Raw genomic sequence first — 22,587 nt, forward strand, 5'->3', positions numbered from 1 at the left:
GGACCATTTATTTATCTGTATAGGCCTATATATGGTCATAAATATTATTATGGAAATTAGAATTAATGTTATACATAGCCATGGGTCGTATGAATTCTACCGGGGATTTCTATTGATATAATATTTTGACTCTATTTTTATCATTCGTGTTTATCTTTCAGTATTAATACTAAGGTCCTGAAGATAAACGCAGCTACTGTCTGTTAGTTGAAAATATACAACAACAAAAAATCGTTTTCCTTTGCCACATTGCCATACCATGTGATGTTTGGTACCGCAGATGGCGCAAATCCTCTATTTTCAATGCACTGTACTGTTTTCCTATTGGATAAATCACGGGAGCGCATGGGTGCCGCCATTTTGCAAACATTTTCCATAGACTTACGTGTAAAAACGTGCAACTGAGTGAAAAAGCCATGTCGTCAGACGAAAAAGCAAATGGTGTTACGATGGCGAATGAACAGAAAGTGAGTTTCAGAATTGTTTTTTTTTAACAGAGCTATTGTATATAGATCCATGATTATAAGTGACTGACAGAATGTGAGAAATAATCATGATATTGATAGACTAATGAGTAATGTAGAATTTGAGTGAACATGTTGAACGAATTACGAATGGCAAGCTCCTCCGGCTCCGCGGTTTCGTCTGCGTCTGCGCGCCTTCGGCTTCGCCTTCGGCGGCGACCTGGAAGCGACGGGATAGGGTCAAGAGCTAAGAGTGACGGGTAACCGGTGCCCGGAGTAGCGTTAGAAGAGCTAATGATATGTTTTAGAGTTTGTGAAATCTTCTTCTGATTAAGTACATTCGGCCTTATCGTTATCCAAGTCACTGGGGTCAAACTTGAGAGTGAGACACCGTGACCTAGTATAAGTAGTAAAAAAAAATATCAGCAATCTGCAAGTGCAATGGAATCCACGCCCACGGATGGAGGATTTTCAAAAGAAATCTATTTGACTATTCATTATTCGCGATGCCAAACGGTGCAAAGGCAAAGCTTCTCACTGAACGGGGACTTCCTTCCGCCACATGTTTTCCCATTAAAATAACAACTGACTGACACTTTTTCAAACGACAAAAATAGTCTTTTCTCCCCTGTGGCTATTACCTGTGGCTGTATATTCTTCCAAGCAGTAGAGGCGCACGGCCAATATGGGAGACTCTCTCCAATAGGGGAGACAATCTCCCACATTGGAGACTTGCTTTGCAAAAGGACAAAAGAAACAACACCAACAAAAGCATGATTTTTTCCACCCATAATTTTGTCTCACTGAGGTCAGAACTCAGAAGCCCATTTGTTTTGTGTGTGATTGACAACAAAAATCCTTATCAAAACAAAAGTAGACGGTGAATTTTTAAAGTAGACGGTGAAGAGGGGTAATTTTTCATGAGGAATCTGCTTATCACATTTTTATTTGCCGCCAAGGTAATCCTTTTGCAGCAAATGTAAACAAAGGAAATTGGACTCCAAAACTGGAGACTGTCTCTGAAATTGGATACCCAAATTCTTTACAAAAGTCTCTGATATTGGAGATAATCTCCCACATTGGAGACAGTCTCCAATATTGGCCGTGCGCCTCTACTGCCAAGTTGATGAAACAATGATAAAAAACAATAAATAAAACAAAATCAATCACACTAACATGACTAAAAACACTATTTAACTGTCTAATTACTTGTGATCCGAGTCCCCTTCCCGTGTACGTGTTGAGACTACCAATTTCCCCTCCTATGCATATGGGAAATTGGCAGTCTCAACACGGGAAGGAGACTCGGATCACGAGGAGTAATCAGACAGTTAAATCGAGTTTTAATGTGATTTTCATTGATTTTAATGATTCTTATAAAAAATATTCGTTTATCATCTCTAGGAAACTTCTAAAACTTTGTAAAAGTGGCAGAGTGGTTTTGAAGGCGAGGGAAATGAGGGGTAGATGAATATCACAGGTCAATTGCCGTTTTACGGGGGGGGGGGGGACTTGGATCACGAGGAGTAAATAGTATGTTTTTACTTGCAATTCTATTGATTTAATAATTCATATTATCGAAAATATTAATTTATCATCTGTAGGAACTGTCTAAAAGTGGCAGAGTGGTTTTGAAGCGGAGGGAAATGAGGGGTAGATGAATATCAACGGGTTAATTGCCGTTTTACGGTGGGAATTGAATCACGAGGAGTATATAATAAGATTGTTTTTTCTTGCGATTCTATTGATTTTAGTAATTCATATTATCGAAAATATTCATTTATCATCTCTAGGAACTGTCTAAAAGTGGCAGAGTAGATTTGAAGAGGAGGGAAATGAGGGATAGATGAATATCAATGGGTTGATTGCCGTTTATTTTTAGAGGGGGTACTTGGATCTCGAGGAGTAGTTTTATAGTGTTTCAATGCAATTCTATTGATTCTAATAATTCATATAATCGAAAATAGGAAACTGTCTAAAAGTGGCACAGTGATAATTCGGATCCAGGGGGACTTGAATCACGAGGAGTAATATACAGAAATTCTTTTTACTTTACGAAGTAAAGCAATGGAGACTGTTAAGAGGGAGATGCAATTTGATTTATTTAGTAAGTGTGATAGACAAAATAAAGCATAATTGTGAGAAACATATATGAAAAGAGATTTATTTATAGCATAAAAAGTATAGACGACAAAATAAAGCTATAAGGACTAAAAAGAAGTAGATGCAAAAGATCTGATTTATTTAGTAAATTAGGAATGGATGAAAATGGAGACTGAAGAGGGATAGGGCTAGATGCAATTTTGAAGTTTATTTAGTAAAAACATAATAGACGAAATAAAGCAAAATTTTAATTGTCAGATAAACATGAAAGAGAAAATCCTGATTTATTTAACTTACTTTATTAAAAGTACTAGTTAACAAAATAAAGCAATAGAGACTGAAAAAGAAGTAGATGCAATTCTGATTTATTTAGTAAATTAGGAATCAGCAAAATAAAGCAATGGAGACTGAGGAATCAGGGCCTTTTGATTTATTCAGTAAAAACGTAATAGACGAAATAAAGCAAAATTTTTAGTGTGAGAAACATGAAAAGATGAATATAATCCTGATTTATTTATATGAAAAGTACTAGTTGATGAAATAAAGCAATAGAGATTGAAAAGAAGTAGATGCAATTCTGATTTTTTCAGTAGACCCGACGTCAATAAAGTAGAGACTGAAAAGAGACACGTGACATGATTGCGACTGCGAGGTTGGGAGAGATAGGTAGGACATGTTTTAAATTGTCAGTGGATCCGAGTCACCAGAACTTGGATCACGATAATGCCGTACAGTCCACCGACTGGTGTACTATTGTCCACTAGATTTATTATATTTTGCAGGTCTGGTGTGGAGTACAACAGAGCAGAGTACAGTCATGACAGAGCCATAAAAATTTACTAAGTGCAGCAAAATATTATCATTTTAAAGAACAACAAACATTTCCACTCACTTTTACTGGGTTGCCGCTGCCAGGGTGACCAGATTTCACAAAATGGAAAGGGACAATCGATAAACAAAGATCAACAAGGAAGGCTACTCAGTGTTAGACTTGTGAAAAAAATATAAAGAATTGGAAGGGAGTGTGAATGAAAGAATGAAGGAGAGAGAGAAAAGAGATGAAATGAGAAGAAAAAAAAAATGAAGGGGAAAATGAAGGGGAAAAAAAAGAAAGTTAGAATAAAAGAAGGATGAACAAAAGAATAAAAGAGAGAAAAAAGTTTCCATCATTCTTTAAAATGAATATAGAAAGAAAGAGAAAGTAAGGAAAGATGAATAGACGTGTGAAAGACAAAATAAAGGAGAAAAAGGAAAAAAGGAGGAGGAAAGAAAGAATGAAGGAAAGAAAAATGTTTCGTTCATTCTTTGAAAGAAAGAAAAAAAACAGGAAGGAAGGGAGGGGAAGAAGAATAAGGAAAAGAATTAGAAGGAAAAAGGAAATAAAAAATGAAAGGAGGAAAGAGAGGGAGGGAAGAATGAAGGGAGGAGAGAATGAAAAAAAAAGAGAAAATAATGGAAGGAGAGAAAGAACCAAAAGAGAAAGGAGAAGGAAGCAAAGTAAAGTTTAAGGAAAGAAAAAAAATTGAACAGAGAAAGAGAGAAAGGTTCAGGAAATAAGATAGGAAATAAAGATAGATTGAACAAAAAAGGGCAAGCAGGAAGGATAGAAGAATGAAGAAACAAAGATAGAAAAGAAAGAGGGAAAAAGTTCAAACTTCAAGTAAACAAAAGAAATCAAATAATTTTTAAAAGTAAAAACAAAAATCATAATCATATTTGGTGTTTTTTAATATATCTTTAAAATAAAAAAAAATAAAAATTTTTAGAAATGAATAAAATTTCAAAGTGAAACATTGTCAAACTTAAAACACTAGATGAAACAACGCGGCATCACACACAGGCATCTCTCATCCAATTTCAAATTCACACCGATCACAACAAGACTCAAAACGGAAGCTGAAACAACTAGATCCATAAGTAGTTATGTAAACTCAATAACTTGTTCCTCCGATATTACAACACCACATCCGTAATCTGAGAATCCATAATAAGTTATAAAAAATTTCCTGCCGATTTTGTGATGATTTTGGTGGAAAATCTGTTTATCATGTAAGATTGTGTTTTCAACATTGAGAATCTGCTCCGATCCTACATGCCTATGTAGCTACATGTAGTAGCCTGTCACAGTGCAGGCAACGTGCATGTAGCAGCTAGTACATGTATGTATGCTGACTTTGTGTGTACGTGTGTTTGTGTGTAGATTGAAGAAAATATATACGTAACTTTCTGTTTGCTATGTATTGGGTAGCAAGAAAATCACTGCAGAACTTGCAAAAATTAAGTTTTATTGTTGTCTCTGCTTCATCATCTGTTGGTTATTTGATTAAAATTCTTCACTTTTCTATGTATATTTCATTCAATATTCTTAAATATGGGACAAATAGGCATCCCGGGAAGGGTTTGTTGGCACGCCGGGACAAAGGAGCAAAATACGGGACGGCTCGGGAAATACGGGACGTCTGGTCACCCTGTCTATCGTATCGAGATCGATGCCAATCTGTGTGACCAGTGACCGTGTCTGTGAGAAAAAAAAAAGGGGGGAAAATATATTACAATATTAACAATCAATCTTTTTACTTAGGACGAAGAGATGAAAACTAACACAGCAGAAGAGGATGAGAAGAAGGATGCTCAAGATCAGAAAGATGAACAAGATGTAGAAGGTGACAAGGAAGGAGAAGAGGATGATGATGAGGAGGAGGAATCTTCATCAGAAGAAGAACTACCATGTGAGTAGACCTCAAACAAAAATGTGCATGGTCTTTCTTTAGTTTATTTTTCCAGTTTTACTACATGTACATACTGCAACATAACAATAGAATCCATCATCGTTTCTTGTGCCATTTTGGGTCTATATTGGGAAAATAGAAAGACCCAAACAACCCAACATAATTCAGATTTACAATAAACTAGTTCTGATAAGATGAAAGTATTGATAACATTACAGATAAAAAAATGGCAAATCTTCCATGAAAAGAGATGAGAAGTCTAGTTTGTGGAAAGATAATTTGTCCTCCAAACGTCAAGTTATGGGCATTCAAAATGGCTTGTGTTTTTCAAACTTTAGGTCACACATCAATCTTTGTGAGTCATCTACATGTATGGCTCATATGTGACTACAATAAAATTATCTAATATTGTTCTCTTTTGTTCTTTTATCTTCTTTATATTCAGTGGGTTCTGTTGAAGCACCTGTTCAAATCATGACTGGAAAGAGAGACAGAAAGAAGGTGGAACGACTTGTTATGAAAGAAACGCCCAAGACTCCGGAGAAGCAGTTTGTTGTCCCTGTTGGTAAAGGAGTCAAACTTGCAGACATCCCAATAGGTATGTGTTGATGTATGTGAGCAACTTGTATTTTATAATTGGCACCATGTTAGTAATGTATATCTTCAAGAAAGGTTGGTTGGAGTTGGAGTTAGGTTGGCGCTCTTCAATCTAGTAGATTATCTGCGCCAGGTCGTTTCCAAGTTAGTTGCTTAATTCCTGCTTCAATGTCCTCGGCGTTAGACTAGTCTGACCTGTCATATAGTGAGGTGCAATATAATTATGATTAGTTACCTCCACCATTTAATTGTGGCGTGCTTGCTTAGTAACGTACATCTTCAAGAAAGTGTGATCGGATCATCCAAACAGTTTCAGAGGGGTTTTGACAAGTCAGTATTAGTTATTTTTTGCCATAACCCTATCTTAACCCTAAGAAGACTGGGGGGGGGGGGGCTGAATCAGCCCCCCTCGACATTTTTCGCGATAAATCCGCCGCGCGAATTTTTTTTACCGCTTCACTTGCCGACTTTGTACTTTCAAGTCTCGGGCAACTTTTGAGACCAAAATTGTGTCCCCCGGGTACGCGGTTCCGAAATAACACAACATTTCGTAAGTGCATGCAGACCCAAAATTGCTCAAAAACGTGAATTTGTGTACAAATCCAATGCAAATACTGTTTTTAGCCAAAATTCATAAAATGTATCATATTTTTCCTTTTACTGCTTAAAATCAATTTATTTTATCTTGTTTTGAGTCAAAATAAAGTCTCCAACAATTTCCATTGAAAAAACAATAAAAAACAAAAAGTCGAAAAACAAAGAAATACATAAGAAATTTAGAAAACAATAAAATACATAAAAAATAAATATGATATTGGCCTATTTTTTTAATAAATTTAATCAGATGCCTATAAAGAGTATGTGAAACGAAAATTTTAGGGGCATTATTTTGTTAATTAGAGCAAACTTATGATTTTACGCATAAATTAACATAATTAATGAGCAATGAGATTTTTCGCAGAATTTGATATTATAGTTTTGTAGATAATGCCATGGGTAATTTGGTCTCAAAATATGCGCAAGACTTGCAAGTAAAAGTCAGTGAGCGGCGCAGTCAAAAGAATTTGTGCGACGGCGTAGTGACAAAATTTGTTGAGGGGGGTCAAATTGACCCCCCCCCCCCCCCCAGTTTAATAAGGGTTAAATTAGGTATCCCATGTTCAGGAATATTTTCCAACTTCTAAGGTTATTCGTTTTGGGGCCTTGGCTCCAAGAATCTACCCTTTAACTGTAAAAGAAGTAATGTGACAATAAAAACATTTCATTTAATTAGCAAAATATATCTGTCGTTTACACTGATTTGAATTGCATAGTACTGTAATAATAATAATTTGATGATGAGGATGATGATGATGTTTTTCACCCAGGGTAGCCACTTCGGTTCCGAAAACTGTTCTCCCAGCTGGCCCTGCTTAACATGGTAGTGTTATGATGTATGTAATACAGTGTATATCGTAATAATATAATATCTTACCTGAAGTATCCCTTGATATTGGGATTAGTGTTCTCATATGACATGCCTACTGAGTAAAATATTGAATAAAACTTGAACTCAGTTGATAAATGTCACATGCTTGTAAGGCAGAATTGTCTCATAGACTTTGTGCATACTTAAAACACATTTTGTGGGTTAAAGGAGACAAAATGTATCCATGAGAACCACTAGATTTACCTTTGTTGCTTATGCAATTACGATTACTATTCAGACCGAGTATAATGTTGGTTTTGTCTTTTCTGATTTCATTCTAGTTCACCATTTCATAGAGAAGACAAAGGCACAAGATCTCAAACCACTTCATAAATTCCTGTTTGGAAAGTTTGTTAGGGTAAGTCAACAGTGCCATGCTGGAAAATGTTTCATAACGCTGGTTGTAACTTAGATCAATATGGAAAGTCACATTTCATTTTCTTGTGCAGAAAAGCATTGGAAATTTTCAAATGCCAGACCCTGTCTTTAATATCAATTTGATTTAATCACAGGAGTTACAGTCACATTAAAAAACACTAAATATGTCGTAAACTTCAGGAAACTAAGTCATATTTCATATTTTAGGTCTAGTAAAGTCATGATTTACTTATAATGAAAAATTTCCTAATGGTTTGCACTTGGTACTGTGTCTTCCATGGTCACCACTTTGATCCCTGACCATTTACCAAATGTTGATTGATGTCCTTAAAGGACAAGTCCACCCCTACAAAAAATTGATTTGAATAAAAAGAGAAATATCCAACAAGCATAACACTGAAAATTTCATCAAAATCGGATGTAAGATAAGAAAGTTATGACATTTTAAAGTTTCACTTAATTTCACAAAACAGTTATATGCACATCATGGTCGGTATGCAAATGATGAGACTGATGACGTCATCCACTCACTATTTCTTTTGTATTTTATTATATGAAATATGAAATATTCTAATTTTCTCCTCATTGTCAAGTGAAAGAGTGATTGATTCCTCCCTGAACATGTGGAATTAGCATTGTTTAATACTATATGGTTCAGTCAAGTCGGTCCCTATGGTCAAATCTGTAAAAAATGAAATATTGTATAATTCAAACAATAAATAACAAAAGAATTAGTGAGTGATGGACATCATCGACTGACTCATTTGCGTGTCACTGAGTTGTGCATATCACTGTTTTGTGAAGAAATAAGCCAAACTTTAAAATGCCATAACTTTCTTATTTTACATCCGATTTTGATGAAATTTTCAGCGTTATGCTAGTTTTATTTTTCTCTATTTATTCAAATTAACATTTTGCTAGGGTGGAATTGACCTTTAACACATTTCCACACCAACGTACTCTATAATTTACCTTTGTTAATATTAATGTTTTTAAACAAAATTCACATTTTCTATATCCATCTGTGTTCATGAAGTTCATAATGCGAGAGATGTTTTACAGTAGTAAAGTGTGGCTTAAAGTCCTGTTTAAATGCCGACACATGATTTAATTGATTTCCCAAGGAATGATTCACAAATAGTTAAAGTTTGACTTAAAAAGTCATGTTTAAATGCCAACACACACATGATATGCAACACATAACCTCCTTGATTACTATGCAGTATCATGATTTGACCAATTAAGTGTGACTATTACTGCTCTTAAGTCTTTGTTAACATTCCCCTGTAATAATACACAGCATCAAGGTCAATGATAAGAATTTTAACACACAGGATACCTTCAGAACAGTTCTACTGTAACATGCCCAAGGCACAGTCGAGGGTGTTTGAACTGTTTCAAAGGTTTCAAAGGATATCCTTGTTTTTGATAAACCATCCCCATCTCATTTGGCAGGTTAATAGAACTAGCAATTAGTACCTGTCACTAGTAAATTTTCCTGGCAGCTTAAATATTTTATAATCATGCATAATTTGTACTGCCCACATTTACAGGATCACAGAGAAACAAAGAAGAATATCAGACTCTTCTCAGGATTCGACTTCACGAAAGAAGATAATGAATACGCCAAGAGAGAGGCTATCTTGTGCAAGTGAGTCACCAGCGTCACACTGGCAGTGTGATTAATTAAGATACTATTCAGATTAACATTTGTTTGGTATAAGATAAAATCAAGATACAATAACTAATATAAGCAATGTAGTGCATGAAATACTAGGATTGCTAACAAAAAGTTAGAAACTTGTAAACAAGCAACCATCGACATACAACATAATGAAATACAATGAGAATACAATAACATGAGATACAAAATAATATAAAATAAATAACAATAGAAATATAACAATAAATTCATATGAAAACTTAAGAATTAAGATCAACTAATCCTTTGCATTAAAAATCTTGGTTTTGATTGGCTGTTGATCAATGTTACTATGGCTGATGACAGACTTGCCACTTTTTATCAGTTTTATTGCAACAAAGTCACTTAGTTCGTGTGGAAAGTTTTTCCTAAAGTTTCTTTGTGAAGATGCTTGAGACATCAGGTAGCTTTTGAAAACACAATGTTAGGAAGGAAGATGAAGAGAACCAAATTGGGGGTTCATATTTCCATGTTGCCATCATAATTTGTAAGAGCTTTGATGTCTTAGAATTCCTAAAATGGCACTAAGTGAAGACTTGCTCAATATATTTTTATTGCAAATGCAAGAATGAACAAATGGTAGAATAAAAAAGAGAAATCTGAGCTTTTGATAAAAGGCAAGTCGAAACAGTTGGAGTATGTGTGAGAAAAGGACAGTGATGCACGTAGTCACCTAAGGAAGGTTAAGGACTTTGACAACGCCTGCTTATTTCATGAAATCACAACTAAGTTGTCACCTGTGTTTAAATGTGAATATTCATTATTTTATATCAGCCTGGGTAGTTATTTTCACTCCAGCTTGCAAAGTAGTTCAATTTTAAGAGTGAGGTGTTTTAACCACTGTTACAGTAACTTTCCAACGGTCTATCTGTTCATAGCTGATGTTATATGATCCAAAGAGTTATTTTGGGGGTCATAGGTTACAGTAGTAGGTCTAATGTCAACTGTAGTCAAATTTTGATGATCTAAAATTTTGCAAGTTTCTTTGTACTCGGGTTGTAACTGACTTTTTGAAACCTTTTCCATTGATCCCTTATTCAGATTCTTATTTCTTATTTCAATATTCCCTTTTCAATAATTACTGAAAATGAGAAAGAATACTGGTGGTTTCATGCAAATTACTGATTTCTAAATTTTCAGTTTGTGTTGTCCTATGGTATTTCTGTGAAAATACTGATTTTCAGGCTTTAAAATTCTGAAATGTTCCTGATTAGGTTGGCATCTCTGTTCATTAGTATTCCCAGTGTTATTTGGGAGTCGAAGGTCAAACTTGAATGAGGTTCAATATTGCAACCTTTATGACTTGCCCAAGATTTGAATGTAAGATTTAATACCAACCATTTTCTCTTGTTCTCTCTGTATGCTTTAGATTCACAATGGAAGGAATAAAAGAGTTGTGCACCACTCTTGATGTAGAAAAGAAAGGGAACAAGGATGTTATCATGGAGAGATTAATGGATTTTTGTATGAACCCACAACCTTCGGGTAGACCTGTACCACAAAAAGGTGAGTAGTGAGTAATGCTACGGTCACAAATACCTTTACGATCGCCATACAAACAATTTGTATACATAGCAATGAATGATATAAAATCATTCGTATGGTGCGCGTATAGTTATTAACTTAGACCACGGTCTAACACTGCTAAAATTATGGGGAGCCAAAAAATTATGTTTTTATTGTATATTTCTTATGTTTAATATTTTGTTTCATTTTGCTTTCATAACGAAGAAAAATATTTCAGTTATCATTCCCAGACAATTACGAACAATTTGGGTGCCATATGAGTTAATAAATTGAATGTGGGACATTCCATCTGGATTCACCCAGTGGTTGCACCCGACCGTCTCAGAATTCGTTGTAATTTGGTACACATAAAATTCACCATGGCCCACGTACAAAACAAAAAAATAAGTCAAATTGGTCCGTCGGTTCTCGCGCTACGGCCCGCCCTTTTCTCCTTGTTTTGACAAAAATGGGCGTGACCTTCAACTTTCAATGGCCACTGCGTCGTAATGTGTTGACCAATTTTCATGAAACTGGTACCATTTATTAGGAAATTCAGAGAGGAATCCAAAACATGCATCAAATAATGTATTGGAGCGATTTATAAGGTCATGACCTTTGACCTTTACTTTGACCTTGAGTTTGACCCCCGGACAAATAATTTTTTAACTTGATTTTCGTGTATGTTAATTATTTGTATGATATTGACAAAATATGTTAAAACCAATGATGATATTTTATGTCTTCACCTTTTAAAACTCTTCCAAAGATACCATGAAATTTCACTCCAGTCCCACCTACTAATATTCATGTTAGTAAAAGTGTTTACCAGTTACATGATTTCTTTCAATCTTAAGTTACAGTATGCATGCACATGAAAAGAAATTAAGCTCATCAGTTCACAAATGAAACATTAAACATTTATGCTCATGAATAGGTATCTGTTTAGGCATTTTGATGTTCAGCAATATATATCATATATATATATATATATTCTTGTTAGTAAAGTGTTTACTTTTATCATCAAATTGTTGAGTATATGCCTATTTACTAACAAGAATATATATATATATATGTATATATATGACATATATTGCTGAACATCAAATTGCCTAAACAGATACCTATTCATGAGCATAAATGTTTAATGTTTCATTTGTGAACTGATGAGCTTAATTTCTTTTCATGTGCATGCATACTGTAACTTAAGATTGGAAGAAATCATGTAAATGGTTAACACTTTACTAACATGAATATCAGTATGTAGGACTAGAGTTAAATTTCATGGTATCTTTGGAAGAGTTTTAAAAGGTGAAGAAATAAAATATCATCATTGATTTTAACATATTTTGTCAATATCATACTAATAATTAACATACATGAAAATCAAGTTTAAAAATTATTTGTCCGGGGGTCAAACTCAAGGTCAAAGTAAAGGTCAAAGGTCACGACCTTATAAATTGCTCCAATACATTATTTGATGCATGTTTTGGATTCCTCTTTGAATTTCCTAATAAATGGTACCTGTTTCATGAAAATTGGTCAACACGTTACGACGCAGTGGCCATTGAAAGTTGAGGGTCACGCCCATTTTTGTCAAAACAAGGAGAAAAGGGCGGGCCGTAGCGCGAGAACCGACGGACCAATTGGACTAATTTTTTTTGTTTTGTGCGTGGGCCATGGTGAATTTTATGTGTACCAATTTACAACGAATTCCGAGAGGGTCGGGTGCAAAATTGCACATTCATTGGGTGAATTGGCATGGAATGGCCCATGTGTGCTGTAAGGGATTTGTGCTCCAATTGGCTCTCCATAGTTAAACCACAACTTTAAACCAGGGTTTAATTTAAACCCGAGTTCAGAATACGGGCCTATGACTCAGCTTTCAACTAGTAAGAATGTTTAGTAATTTATTAGACTTGATAGACATGAAACTGCAAAGCAAAAAGCCAGAAAAAGCCCGGTCTGGTTAGGGTTAAATCTCAAAGCAATGAGCATGATCATAAGGTTAATGTTCAAGCTTGATTTTATTTGTTATCATTTTGTTGTAGCTATGATTATGTGATGACCTATTGACCTATCACTGATTCAAATCTCAAAAACTTATGTAATATGAATTCATAGTTATGAATATTATTATTGTGACCTATCGAAAATTCATATTGCTATGCAATTAGGGAAGAGAGGGAAACCGAAAGGAGCAAAGAAGACGAAATCGAAGAAGCCAAAGGGTAAGGGAAAGAAAGGTGGCGGCGATGCATCAACAGGAGCAGAAGAAGATGGAGATACCACGATAGATGATGGAACGGAAGGTGATGCGGAAGGAGATGGTGGTGATACCAGTATGACAGAAGGGGTAAGTGAAAAGCTGCTTGACATTTTTTTACGCAGAAACGTTGATCATCCTGGTAGTAGAAATAGCTGAAAAGGTTAATCTGATGTCACACGAAAGAGCAAACGGGAATTGTGACGTTTCGACTGCTGCCTGTTAAGTCTTCATCATGCAATGTGACTTTTTTTTGTTGCTTTACTGTGAATAGACCTTATGCATTGATGTCATCATGCCGCATTCTTAGAGGCTGAAGCCATTGCCTTGCATGCATTGGTGATCTGCAGCTGGCACATCTATGACAACTCTGTTTACATGTATTCCTATATCCTCTGAAGGAGGGCGCTGTGAAACTATGAGGTCATATGTATAAGGTTTATTGGTTTGTTCATAATTCAATCCACATACTGTGAAACATCTGGGCCCCATCTTACAAAGAGTGACGATTGATCACATCAATCTAAATCCATCATGGTCATAATTTTTTCTACAGGAAATTTGCAAAATGTCCTTTGTAAACAAAGGCAAACACACCAAATTGTCAAGAAAACAATTAATTTGTGAGTATACATCATATCTAGAAAACATTTTAACCTATAGTTGTGGTTGATTGGATCAATCGCAACTCTTTGTAAGACGGGGCCCAGTATGTCAGCTGTTGAAAGGGGGAATGCGCTACATTTCCAACAAAATCACCCTTGATGAGCCTCCAAAACATGACAGTGTTGTTTGTTATTTTAGCTCCCTGCATGTGAGGTAATCCATCCATAAATTTGATTTCAACAGCTACTCTGATTGATTGGTTTATGATTGCTCTTTAACTTTAATCACAAGGGGAGTGTTTCACAAACCATCTTGTCAGTGGTAGTTAACTGATAAATTTGCTCTGAGCCAATCAGATGCAAGGATTTGGGAAGCTTATAACAAAAATCACTTTCGAATTGTTCCATGAAATGCTCTGCAGGAGTCTAAACCAAAGAAGAAGAAACCCAAGACTCCGAAGCCAAAGAAATCAGAAGCAAAACCCAAGTCGCCCAAGAAGAAGAAGAATGCCAACAAGACTCCGACAAAGCAGACCAAGAAATCAAGTCCGGTCAAATCACCGAAGAAAACACCAAAGAAGAGGAAGCATGATGATATCGGTGAGATGTAACTCCTTTCTAATTTTAGGAATATGTTCCTCGATATACCTTGCATTTCCCACAACCTAGTTGCTCTTTTATTATTTCAATTAGAGGTCATGTCCACCCAACCAAAAAGTTGATTAGAACATTCAGTGGAAAATTAAACAAGCACTATGCTGACAATTTAAATCAAAATCGTAGGAAAATTATGTTATTTTGAAAATTTATTTATTCATAACTGAATTATAGTAAGTTATAAACACATCACGGGCAATATTCAAATGAGAAAATTCTGATGTTTTTCACTCACTATTTATGTTTTATTATATGGAGCTCAAATTGAAATATGAAGTTTAAATTTTTTACAAAATAGTAATCGAATGTCATATGATTATAGTCAATGATTTAGATCAGTTCTGTAAAGAATATATCTTCAATGAATTTGAGTTCATCAGAAGCAACTGAAGTTATTTACATACCTCTTAACTATTCTGAATTTATCAAGGATAGAATCTGTGTCTTTAACAATTATGAGCTCTTATTTCAGTATGATTGTCCGATCTATCATGATAATTTTACTGCACAATACTATGGAAATTACTGTTCCTTTCCTACTTTTGAGCGAAATCACCCTAATTTTCCAAATTATGTGGTTTTGGAGGTCTATTTGTGAGCACCAATGACTTTGTATCATCTTAAAGAAATCCTCCCTATTTTCCTGTTACGTGGGTTGGGAGGTCGGTGTTTGTAAGCACCAATGACTTGATAATGGCCCGTATTCTGAAGTCGGGTTTAACTTAACCCTCAATCACCCGGGGTATTTTGATTCTTGTCATTCCCGGGGGGGGGCTCGAGCGACGCAAAAATTTGCATGCTGGTTGTGTGCAATGTAATCTACAAGGCTGTATGGTAAAATTTTCCAAAATAATGAGATTTTATTTTATATGAATTAATTATGCTAATTTATGCATAAATCATACTTTTTGCTCTAATTCACTAAATAAAGCTCCTAGAATGCTAATTTTTGGTTAAAATATTCTTTGTAGCATTCTTAACAATCGCAATTAAAAAAAACTTCGGTTTGGAAATCAATTTCTTATGTATTTTATTGTTTTATGAATTTCTTATGTATTTCCTTGTTTTTTTTACTTTTTGTTTTTTATTGTTTTTTCAATGGAAATCGTTCCAGACTTAATTCTGATCATAAGCAAGGCAAAATTAATTAAATTCAATCAGTAAAAGTAGAAATAATGATACATTTATGAATTTTGGCTAAATACACAATTTGCATTGGATTTGTACATGAAATCACGTTTATGAGCAATTTTGGGTCTGACATGCACTTACATAATGTTGCGTAATGTCGTAACCGCGTATCCGGGCGTCACAAATTTGGTCTCGAAATTTGCGCGAGACTTGAAAGTAAAAAGTCAGTGAGCGGCGAGGTCAAAAAATTTTGCGCAGCGGATATATCGCGAAAATTGTCGAGGGGGGGCCATTATGGGCCCCCCCCGGGAGAATTAGGGTTAAACTCAGGTTTAAAGTTGTGGTTTAAGTATGGATAGCCAATTGTTACATAAATCACTAACAGTAGAGATATAATATTTGACCTCATTTGGCTCTCAAATCATTCATAATTGTGTAGGAAATATAAATAGATTATTGTATTCACCATCGATGAATCAGGAAAGAGCACAGTAAACATAAAAAACATACAACTTAATAAAATTTTTGACACTTTTGGCTTCCCATAATTTTAACACATAGTTAGACCACGGTCTAAGTTAAACCTGACTTCAGAATACGGGCCATTGTGTGTAAAGAAATAAGATATAGTTGTTGAATTTCTTCAATCAAACTCTCTTTGACACAGGTGGTAACAGTTCTGATGATGAACCTCTGATGAAGAAAGCTAATGCACCACCTACAGTAAGTTGGTGCCATATCTTTCTATGAAAACCCAGGGAAACTAGTGTTTAAATGAGGTTTGTAATCACTTTGAAAGAAAGAGAATCACTAATAAATACATGGTGCTTAGTGCACTCTTGTTGACGAATCTTTCAGGATTAACACAAGGAAATGACATCACAAAAAAGGTGGAACTTGTGCACGTACAGTATATTTTGGAATGCACAAATTACTGATTTTCTCCTAATATATCCCTTCCTTCCCACCAGCACTCCGCTTATTAATCTTCACCTCCCCCTTATCCTTTGAAATATACTCCTCTCCTTCTCATTCTGTCACTTCCCTTTCTCACTTTGAATTGATGAATAGCCTCAGAATGGCTTATTACTTTGTGTACTTATTAAATTGTATACAGTTGTATCTGTATGTCCTGAAATTAGTTTCTTAATAAATCATTCGAAACATCACAAAACACAGAGTTTAGGGAGGAAAAAAACAGGAGCAATTATCATTCTGCTACCACCCACTATGTTACAGCTCCCTCTATGTGAAGTAAATATTCTTTCAAACTATGTTTATGTTAACAGGATAAGCAGATCAAAGAGACGGTAAAGACAATTCTTGAAGGAGCCAACCTAGAGGAAGTTACGATGAAGATGGTTTGCAGAAAGGTGTATGATATCTATCCCCAACATCCTTTACAACACAAGAAAGATTTCATCAAGTCAACGGTCAGAGAGGTGAGTATATCAAATCATCCTAAAAATGGCATTGGCGTAATTTCGCTGGTGAAGATTATGGAAGATAATTGGTCATGAGATACAAAAATGTTGATGAAATACTCCCAAGCACTGATGGCTATAAAGTCTGATTTTTGAGATGCATGTACATACTCTTCCGTATCTTAGACATGTATCGATTTCATATTTTTCATGGCCCGCAAAGCAAATTTTGTGGCCCTAAAACAATAGAAAACACTACAATTTATCAAAACTTTGTTAGCCAAACAGGGCCACCAAGTGTGGGCTTTTACATAAGTTTGGTGGCCCGACTCTCATTTCTGGTTGCCCGGGGCCACTGCTAATGTCGAGCCCTGTATAAAGATATTCACGTAAAGGATGAGCTGATTTGATTTCCGTGTCTCCCTCGCAATGATACAATCACACCTCTTTATAAGACTGGGCCTGTGTGACCTCGATGTACTTAGATTGTCATCTCCTTTCAATTTTTTCCTCCCTGCAGATTATTTCATGATGTACACCAGCTGCCTTGTAAATGTTTATTGTCTTCTGGAAATAGCCATGGAATGATTGCCAAGGACGTCTCAACCAAGCGTCGGTCGCCAAGTGGATCCTTCTGATTCCCCCCATCAAGAATCTACAGTAGTGTAAAAGGAGCCCTAGATGTCGTTGGTCACCCGCTTGAATCGGTCTGATTTCATCTTAGAGAATCTTATAGGATATGGGGGTGTTTCACAAAGATTTAAGTATGCCTTAGAGTCGCACTTAATTGCTGACGCGTGTATGATATGTAATGCGCAATCTTATTGACCAATACACAGTAGTGCGCATCCTCTTGGCATGATCTGACTAATGCGGTCATGCCTTTTATAACGCACTCAACTAGACATTTAAGTGCGACTCTAAGTCATACTTAAATCTTTGTGAAACACCCCCGGTCTATAGAAATAAGGTTGACTAGAATATGCAAAAAAAAAATGTGTTAATAACATCTTCTAACTCGAATTTCACCTAAGTCCAACAAATTTCTGTGGTCCCAAGGGATTTGTCTTAGGCAGAGTCACCTTAAGTGGTAGAAGAAGATTTCCCAGTCAATGAGGATAGGAACAACAACAATGGCTGGAACACTTGTGTTACTTGTGTGAATCAATCATGGGGCCTGTTACATAAAACTGTCAATCAACAGAAACTCTATTATCAATGGTGACTACTATGGCAACCCTGTCCACTAGCCAATCAGAATCAAGGTATCTATTTAAGTAACCATTGATGGCAAAGATACCCGTTTAACAAGGTTTGTGCAACCACACCCTGACCCTGGAAATTATAAGTTCAGGATCTTGTTTCATAAAGACATGTTACAATAACAATGCACGACATCTATAACAAATTTGGTATCAGTCAAGGAGATTGAATGATTTCAGTAGCTTTTAACTGTTATTGCAAAGTTGTTATAACGAGTTTTATAAAACGGGCCCCAAAACTGCTTGTAATCAGTAGCAAGATGCAGTTGTTCCTTGCTGCTGTTGCTGCTGCTGCTGAAGCTCTTTGATTTGATTAGCTTTCAAAGATCTATGACATACATGAAAACACTGGTTGTTTAATGCAGTAGGATCTAATCTTTGCTAGTCATATCCCCTGAATTAAGGCCCACCCCCAACAAACCATCTATGTCCACCATACTCGACTCGGTATGCAGTTAAAAATTTTACCAATTATTTTTTCCTGGCTAAGTAATATTTGAGAGCTTGTATTCAATTTACAATCAGGTATTTTATTCAATTGGGTCATTTTTTATTTTTTTTTTAAAGTCAAACCCTGGCAGACATGGTGCTGCCCACTCCTGGCTTAAGAAGAATACAATGGAGAGAGAGAGATCATCAAGCTAAATACTGCTCCATTAACATAAAAGATATGAATGCTTGTTGAGTAGACAGCAGACTATAAACAGCTTGAATTCTTGAAACATGTAGATCAAAGCCTATAGAATTCATAGGCTTCAGTTCTCAATAGCTAGAAGAATGCAGCATCAGCCGAGAGACCAGAGTACCATGTATCTTTTTCATCTCGACAGAGAACGTGCATATTATTTGTTTCAGTAGTATTGAACACCAGATCAAGAGCTGTTGGTAAGATTTCCTTGTAATGGTAGTTTCTACTTTGCAAAGCATAATGCCAATTGTAAATGTATGGTTACATGAGAACAGATGTCTGTTTTGTACTTAACCGTAACGGTCCAACTGCTTAATAGTGATATTAATCATTGTCATTTCTTTTTGAGGGTGTAGCCTTTATCCTTCATTGTTCTGAACGATCTGCAAGATGATCAAAACAGTCAACACAGTATCCAAGGTCTTTCTTCTTTCAATTCGTGATGTATCTTTTGAGACCAAGTTTGTGATATTTGGGCATGCAGTTTCAAAGGTAGCCAGCAGTTTGTGCTTATTAATTTGATGGGAATCCTACAAATGTACATGTAATGTATGTCTTGACCTTTCTTAGATGGGGACCTAAAGTACTCTAAATCTAAACTTGACCTTTGACCTTGGCATGAGCTCTGTGTGTGGGTGTGTGGTTGTGTTTTAGTTTTGTTGTAGGGGATTCACAATGACTTTGTAAATAGGAAAGCTTAAATGATGGTTTATGATGGCATCATTCCAGTAATTTTTTTTATAAGAATTCATGTTTTGCTTTATCTTGTAATATAGAAGCTGTGAAGGAGGCATATCATCAAACTAAAGCACCTTTTATCTCTTGCATAATTAATTCAGCTGATCTGCTATAGAAATGGACATTTGACCAGTTGTCTGCTTCATTTCATTAGGCTTTGAACAAAGACTACCTGGTTCCAGAAGGTGACCGGTAAATCAAAGGTTTCAATTATAATGTTAAAAAGTTTGTCAAATATGTATAAAATGGTATAGAAAATTTAAAATATTCAGAATTTTAAGTGCGTTGTCCAGCTTTAGTTACCGTATTTCACAGCGTAGATACAATCTGTAAATTATTGCAAAATGGGGACATACCAGACGTTTGCCTTTTTCACGCATCAGCTTTTTTTTTCAGATCAACAAGAACAGAAATTGTGAATTGAACAGATTTACTTTGAAATATGATAATTTTGTATTTTATTTGGATAAATGTATATCTATTTGTAATTTCTGTTGTGAAGCAATAAGGACAGAAATTATGAACGGTAGACCAGGGGAGTGGTTTCACCAAGATTTAAGTATGACTCAGAGTCACACTTGAAATAATGCCGATGCATACATGGTAATCAACGCGCAAAACTTATTGATAAATGGTGCGCGTCCTCTTGTCATGACCTGACCAATGCAGTCATGCCTTTTATACCACACGCAACTAGGCATTTAAGTGCGACTCTTAAGTCATATTAAAATCTTTGTGAAACACCCCCCTGATTTACTGTGGAAACTGACTGTTTTATGTCTTATGGTGATATTTGTACACCCATTTGTAATTTCTTTTATTATTGCACTTATAATTATCAGCTTGATTATGATTTTCTTGACTGTTATTCAGCGTTGTGAGCTAGTACTGTACAGTATAAATTTTTGTGTCTACAGAGCCATATTCACAATTTTGTAAGATACTTTTGCCTGTATCCTGGTGGGTGTTTCATAAAGCTGTTCGTAAGTTAAGAGCGACTTTAAGAACGACTGGTGATCCTTTCTTATGGCGAATGTTACATTCATTAGCGATGGTTTTGCGCGTAAGAAAGGATCACCAGTCGTTCTTAAAGTCGCTCTTAACTTACGAACAGCTTTATGAAACGGCCCCAGAAGTTGAGTTTAATTTAGTAAAGTTGTGGTTTAACTATGGATAGCCAATAGTGCCATAAATCGCTAAAAGTAGAGTTCAATGTATCAACTCATTTTACTCTCAAATCAGTCATAGCTGTCTGGTAAGGATGAATATTGGTAGTTGTCTTCAACATATCAATATTAGTGAAGATCACAGCACACATAAGAAACCTACAATGTAAACAAGATGTTGACATTTTTGGCTTCCCATAATTTTAGCACAAAGTTAAACCAGACTTCAGAATGCGGGCCTTTGAGTCTTCTTTAGAGGTCTGCTGCAGAAAAACTTGCTATCAGACGTAACTCAAAAAATTTAAACACGCTTTCATTTTCAACCAATGACATGCAAGTATTAGGGACCTGTGCTTGATTTCTTGAGTTGTGATTAAATGCAAGTTCTTTATGCAACAGGCCCAATATGTTATGCTGTGACAACATTTTTTCATAGTGGAGACAAAGTGAATGACTTAAAGCTCTGTCACATTGTTCCGTGCAAGCCATGTGGGTAACTATTTTTGATACCAGCAGGTTGCCCTCAATGAGAGTATCTCGTACGTACAGTATCTCACATACAGTTGCCCGCAGAAGCGCAGGTAAGTCTGATTTGCATGCAAAAATTTTTTTTGAACATGCTGAAAACTTTGTTGCGGGTGTGCAAGTTGCAAGCAATCAGCCGCAACTCACTTGCAAGGCATGCATTTAACGACATGATGGCATAAAAGCTTAGAACATACGGTAATGCACATATGTTTCAAGTCTTAAAAATGCAAGAGCCCAAAATTTCACACAGAAGCTCATCACATCATAATGATTCATCAATGTTATTTAATGTAATTAATTTGGATCATGGAGGTAGAACCTCCATGGTTGGATCTTGTCAAGTGTCATATATCACTCTTGAATTTAAATAATATACAAATTTAATTTACAATGAATATGGAATTAAGTTAATTGTACATTCATGGTGTGATATATTTTCTAACCAGTGAAGGCATACTCGCACTCATCTCATTTGAATTAGCCAGAACTAGTGTCATTTGCTGCTATTCATATATGTACATTTCGACCATGTTGAATCCATAATTTGGTCTGGAATATGTATGAAATGTAATGTATAATTTTTATCTTGGTCATCATGCCTGTGTGTAAAGTTTTAGTCCAGTTTGTACATTACCATTTTTTAATAAAACAAAATCAAGTTATGGATACCTAAAGGAGTATGTTGTTTGTTCTTTTTTTACTTCCTACAATTTTAGAAACAAAACATCGAGGATTTCATGTTTTTACCTTTATTTGTTGGCAAGTATAATTTGCTGTTGGGCAATTCCATAAAATATGTACGTTCGTCCGACCCCCTACATGTGGGACCGTCATGAAATTGTCTCTGATTTCTTGTTCTTTTGACAGTCTGTAATGTTCTCAAAGGACCATGACTTGGTCAGTTTCAGTCAGACCGCAGGTCCCTATGCTAATGAGCAAAAAGGCCAGATTCATCCAAATCATCTCGTGGCTGAATCCTCCTCCTTGCAAAATCTCGTGATTCGTGAGATTTTCTTTCTTTAAGAATTTACCTGTTTTAACCTCAAGTGAAATGAAATATTATTGCACCATCAGATAGAGTAAATGTTACTCTTTCATATTGGTCATTTATTTTGTATACAATATTTTGTTAAATAAGTAAATTTCTGGCCTGAAAATGTGCCTCAAAACTGAAT

The 22,587-nt window shown here is 35.5% G+C and overlaps 1 protein-coding gene across 1 annotated transcript; it reads left to right on the top strand.

Moving 5' to 3' along the window:
- Positions 1 to 295: 295 nt before the first annotated feature.
- Positions 296 to 22,086, top strand: LOC129280448 (protein DEK-like). Its single transcript, XM_064112559.1, has 12 exons — positions 296 to 467; positions 5,149 to 5,296; positions 5,742 to 5,894; positions 7,643 to 7,719; positions 9,293 to 9,390; positions 10,811 to 10,947; positions 13,125 to 13,303; positions 14,241 to 14,418; positions 16,274 to 16,329; positions 16,896 to 17,048; positions 17,551 to 20,678; positions 20,852 to 22,086. Exons 1-11 carry the CDS (start codon positions 417 to 419, stop codon positions 17,560 to 17,562), a joined length of 1,242 nt encoding a protein of 413 aa, XP_063968629.1. The 5' UTR covers positions 296 to 416; the 3' UTR covers positions 17,563 to 20,678; positions 20,852 to 22,086.
- The last annotated feature ends 501 nt before the right edge of the window (positions 22,087 to 22,587 follow it).

The sequence above is a fragment of the Lytechinus pictus genome, chromosome 17, assembly GCF_037042905.1.
Source record: "Lytechinus pictus isolate F3 Inbred chromosome 17, Lp3.0, whole genome shotgun sequence".
In the NCBI taxonomy this organism is placed as follows: domain Eukaryota; kingdom Metazoa; phylum Echinodermata; class Echinoidea; order Temnopleuroida; family Toxopneustidae; genus Lytechinus; species Lytechinus pictus.

Bases quoted from the DNA above. Each gene is read 5' to 3' on its own strand.
- LOC129280448 (XM_064112559.1), top strand. From the start codon at position 417: ATGTCGTCAGACGAAAAAGCAAATGGTGTTACGATGGCGAATGAACAG. The intron at 5,297-5,741 runs GTGAGTAGACCT...CTTTATATTCAG, and splicing joins ATCAGAAGAAGAACTACCAT to TGGGTTCTGTTGAAGCACCT. The intron at 7,720-9,292 runs GTAAGTCAACAG...CCACATTTACAG, and splicing joins TGTTTGGAAAGTTTGTTAGG to GATCACAGAGAAACAAAGAA.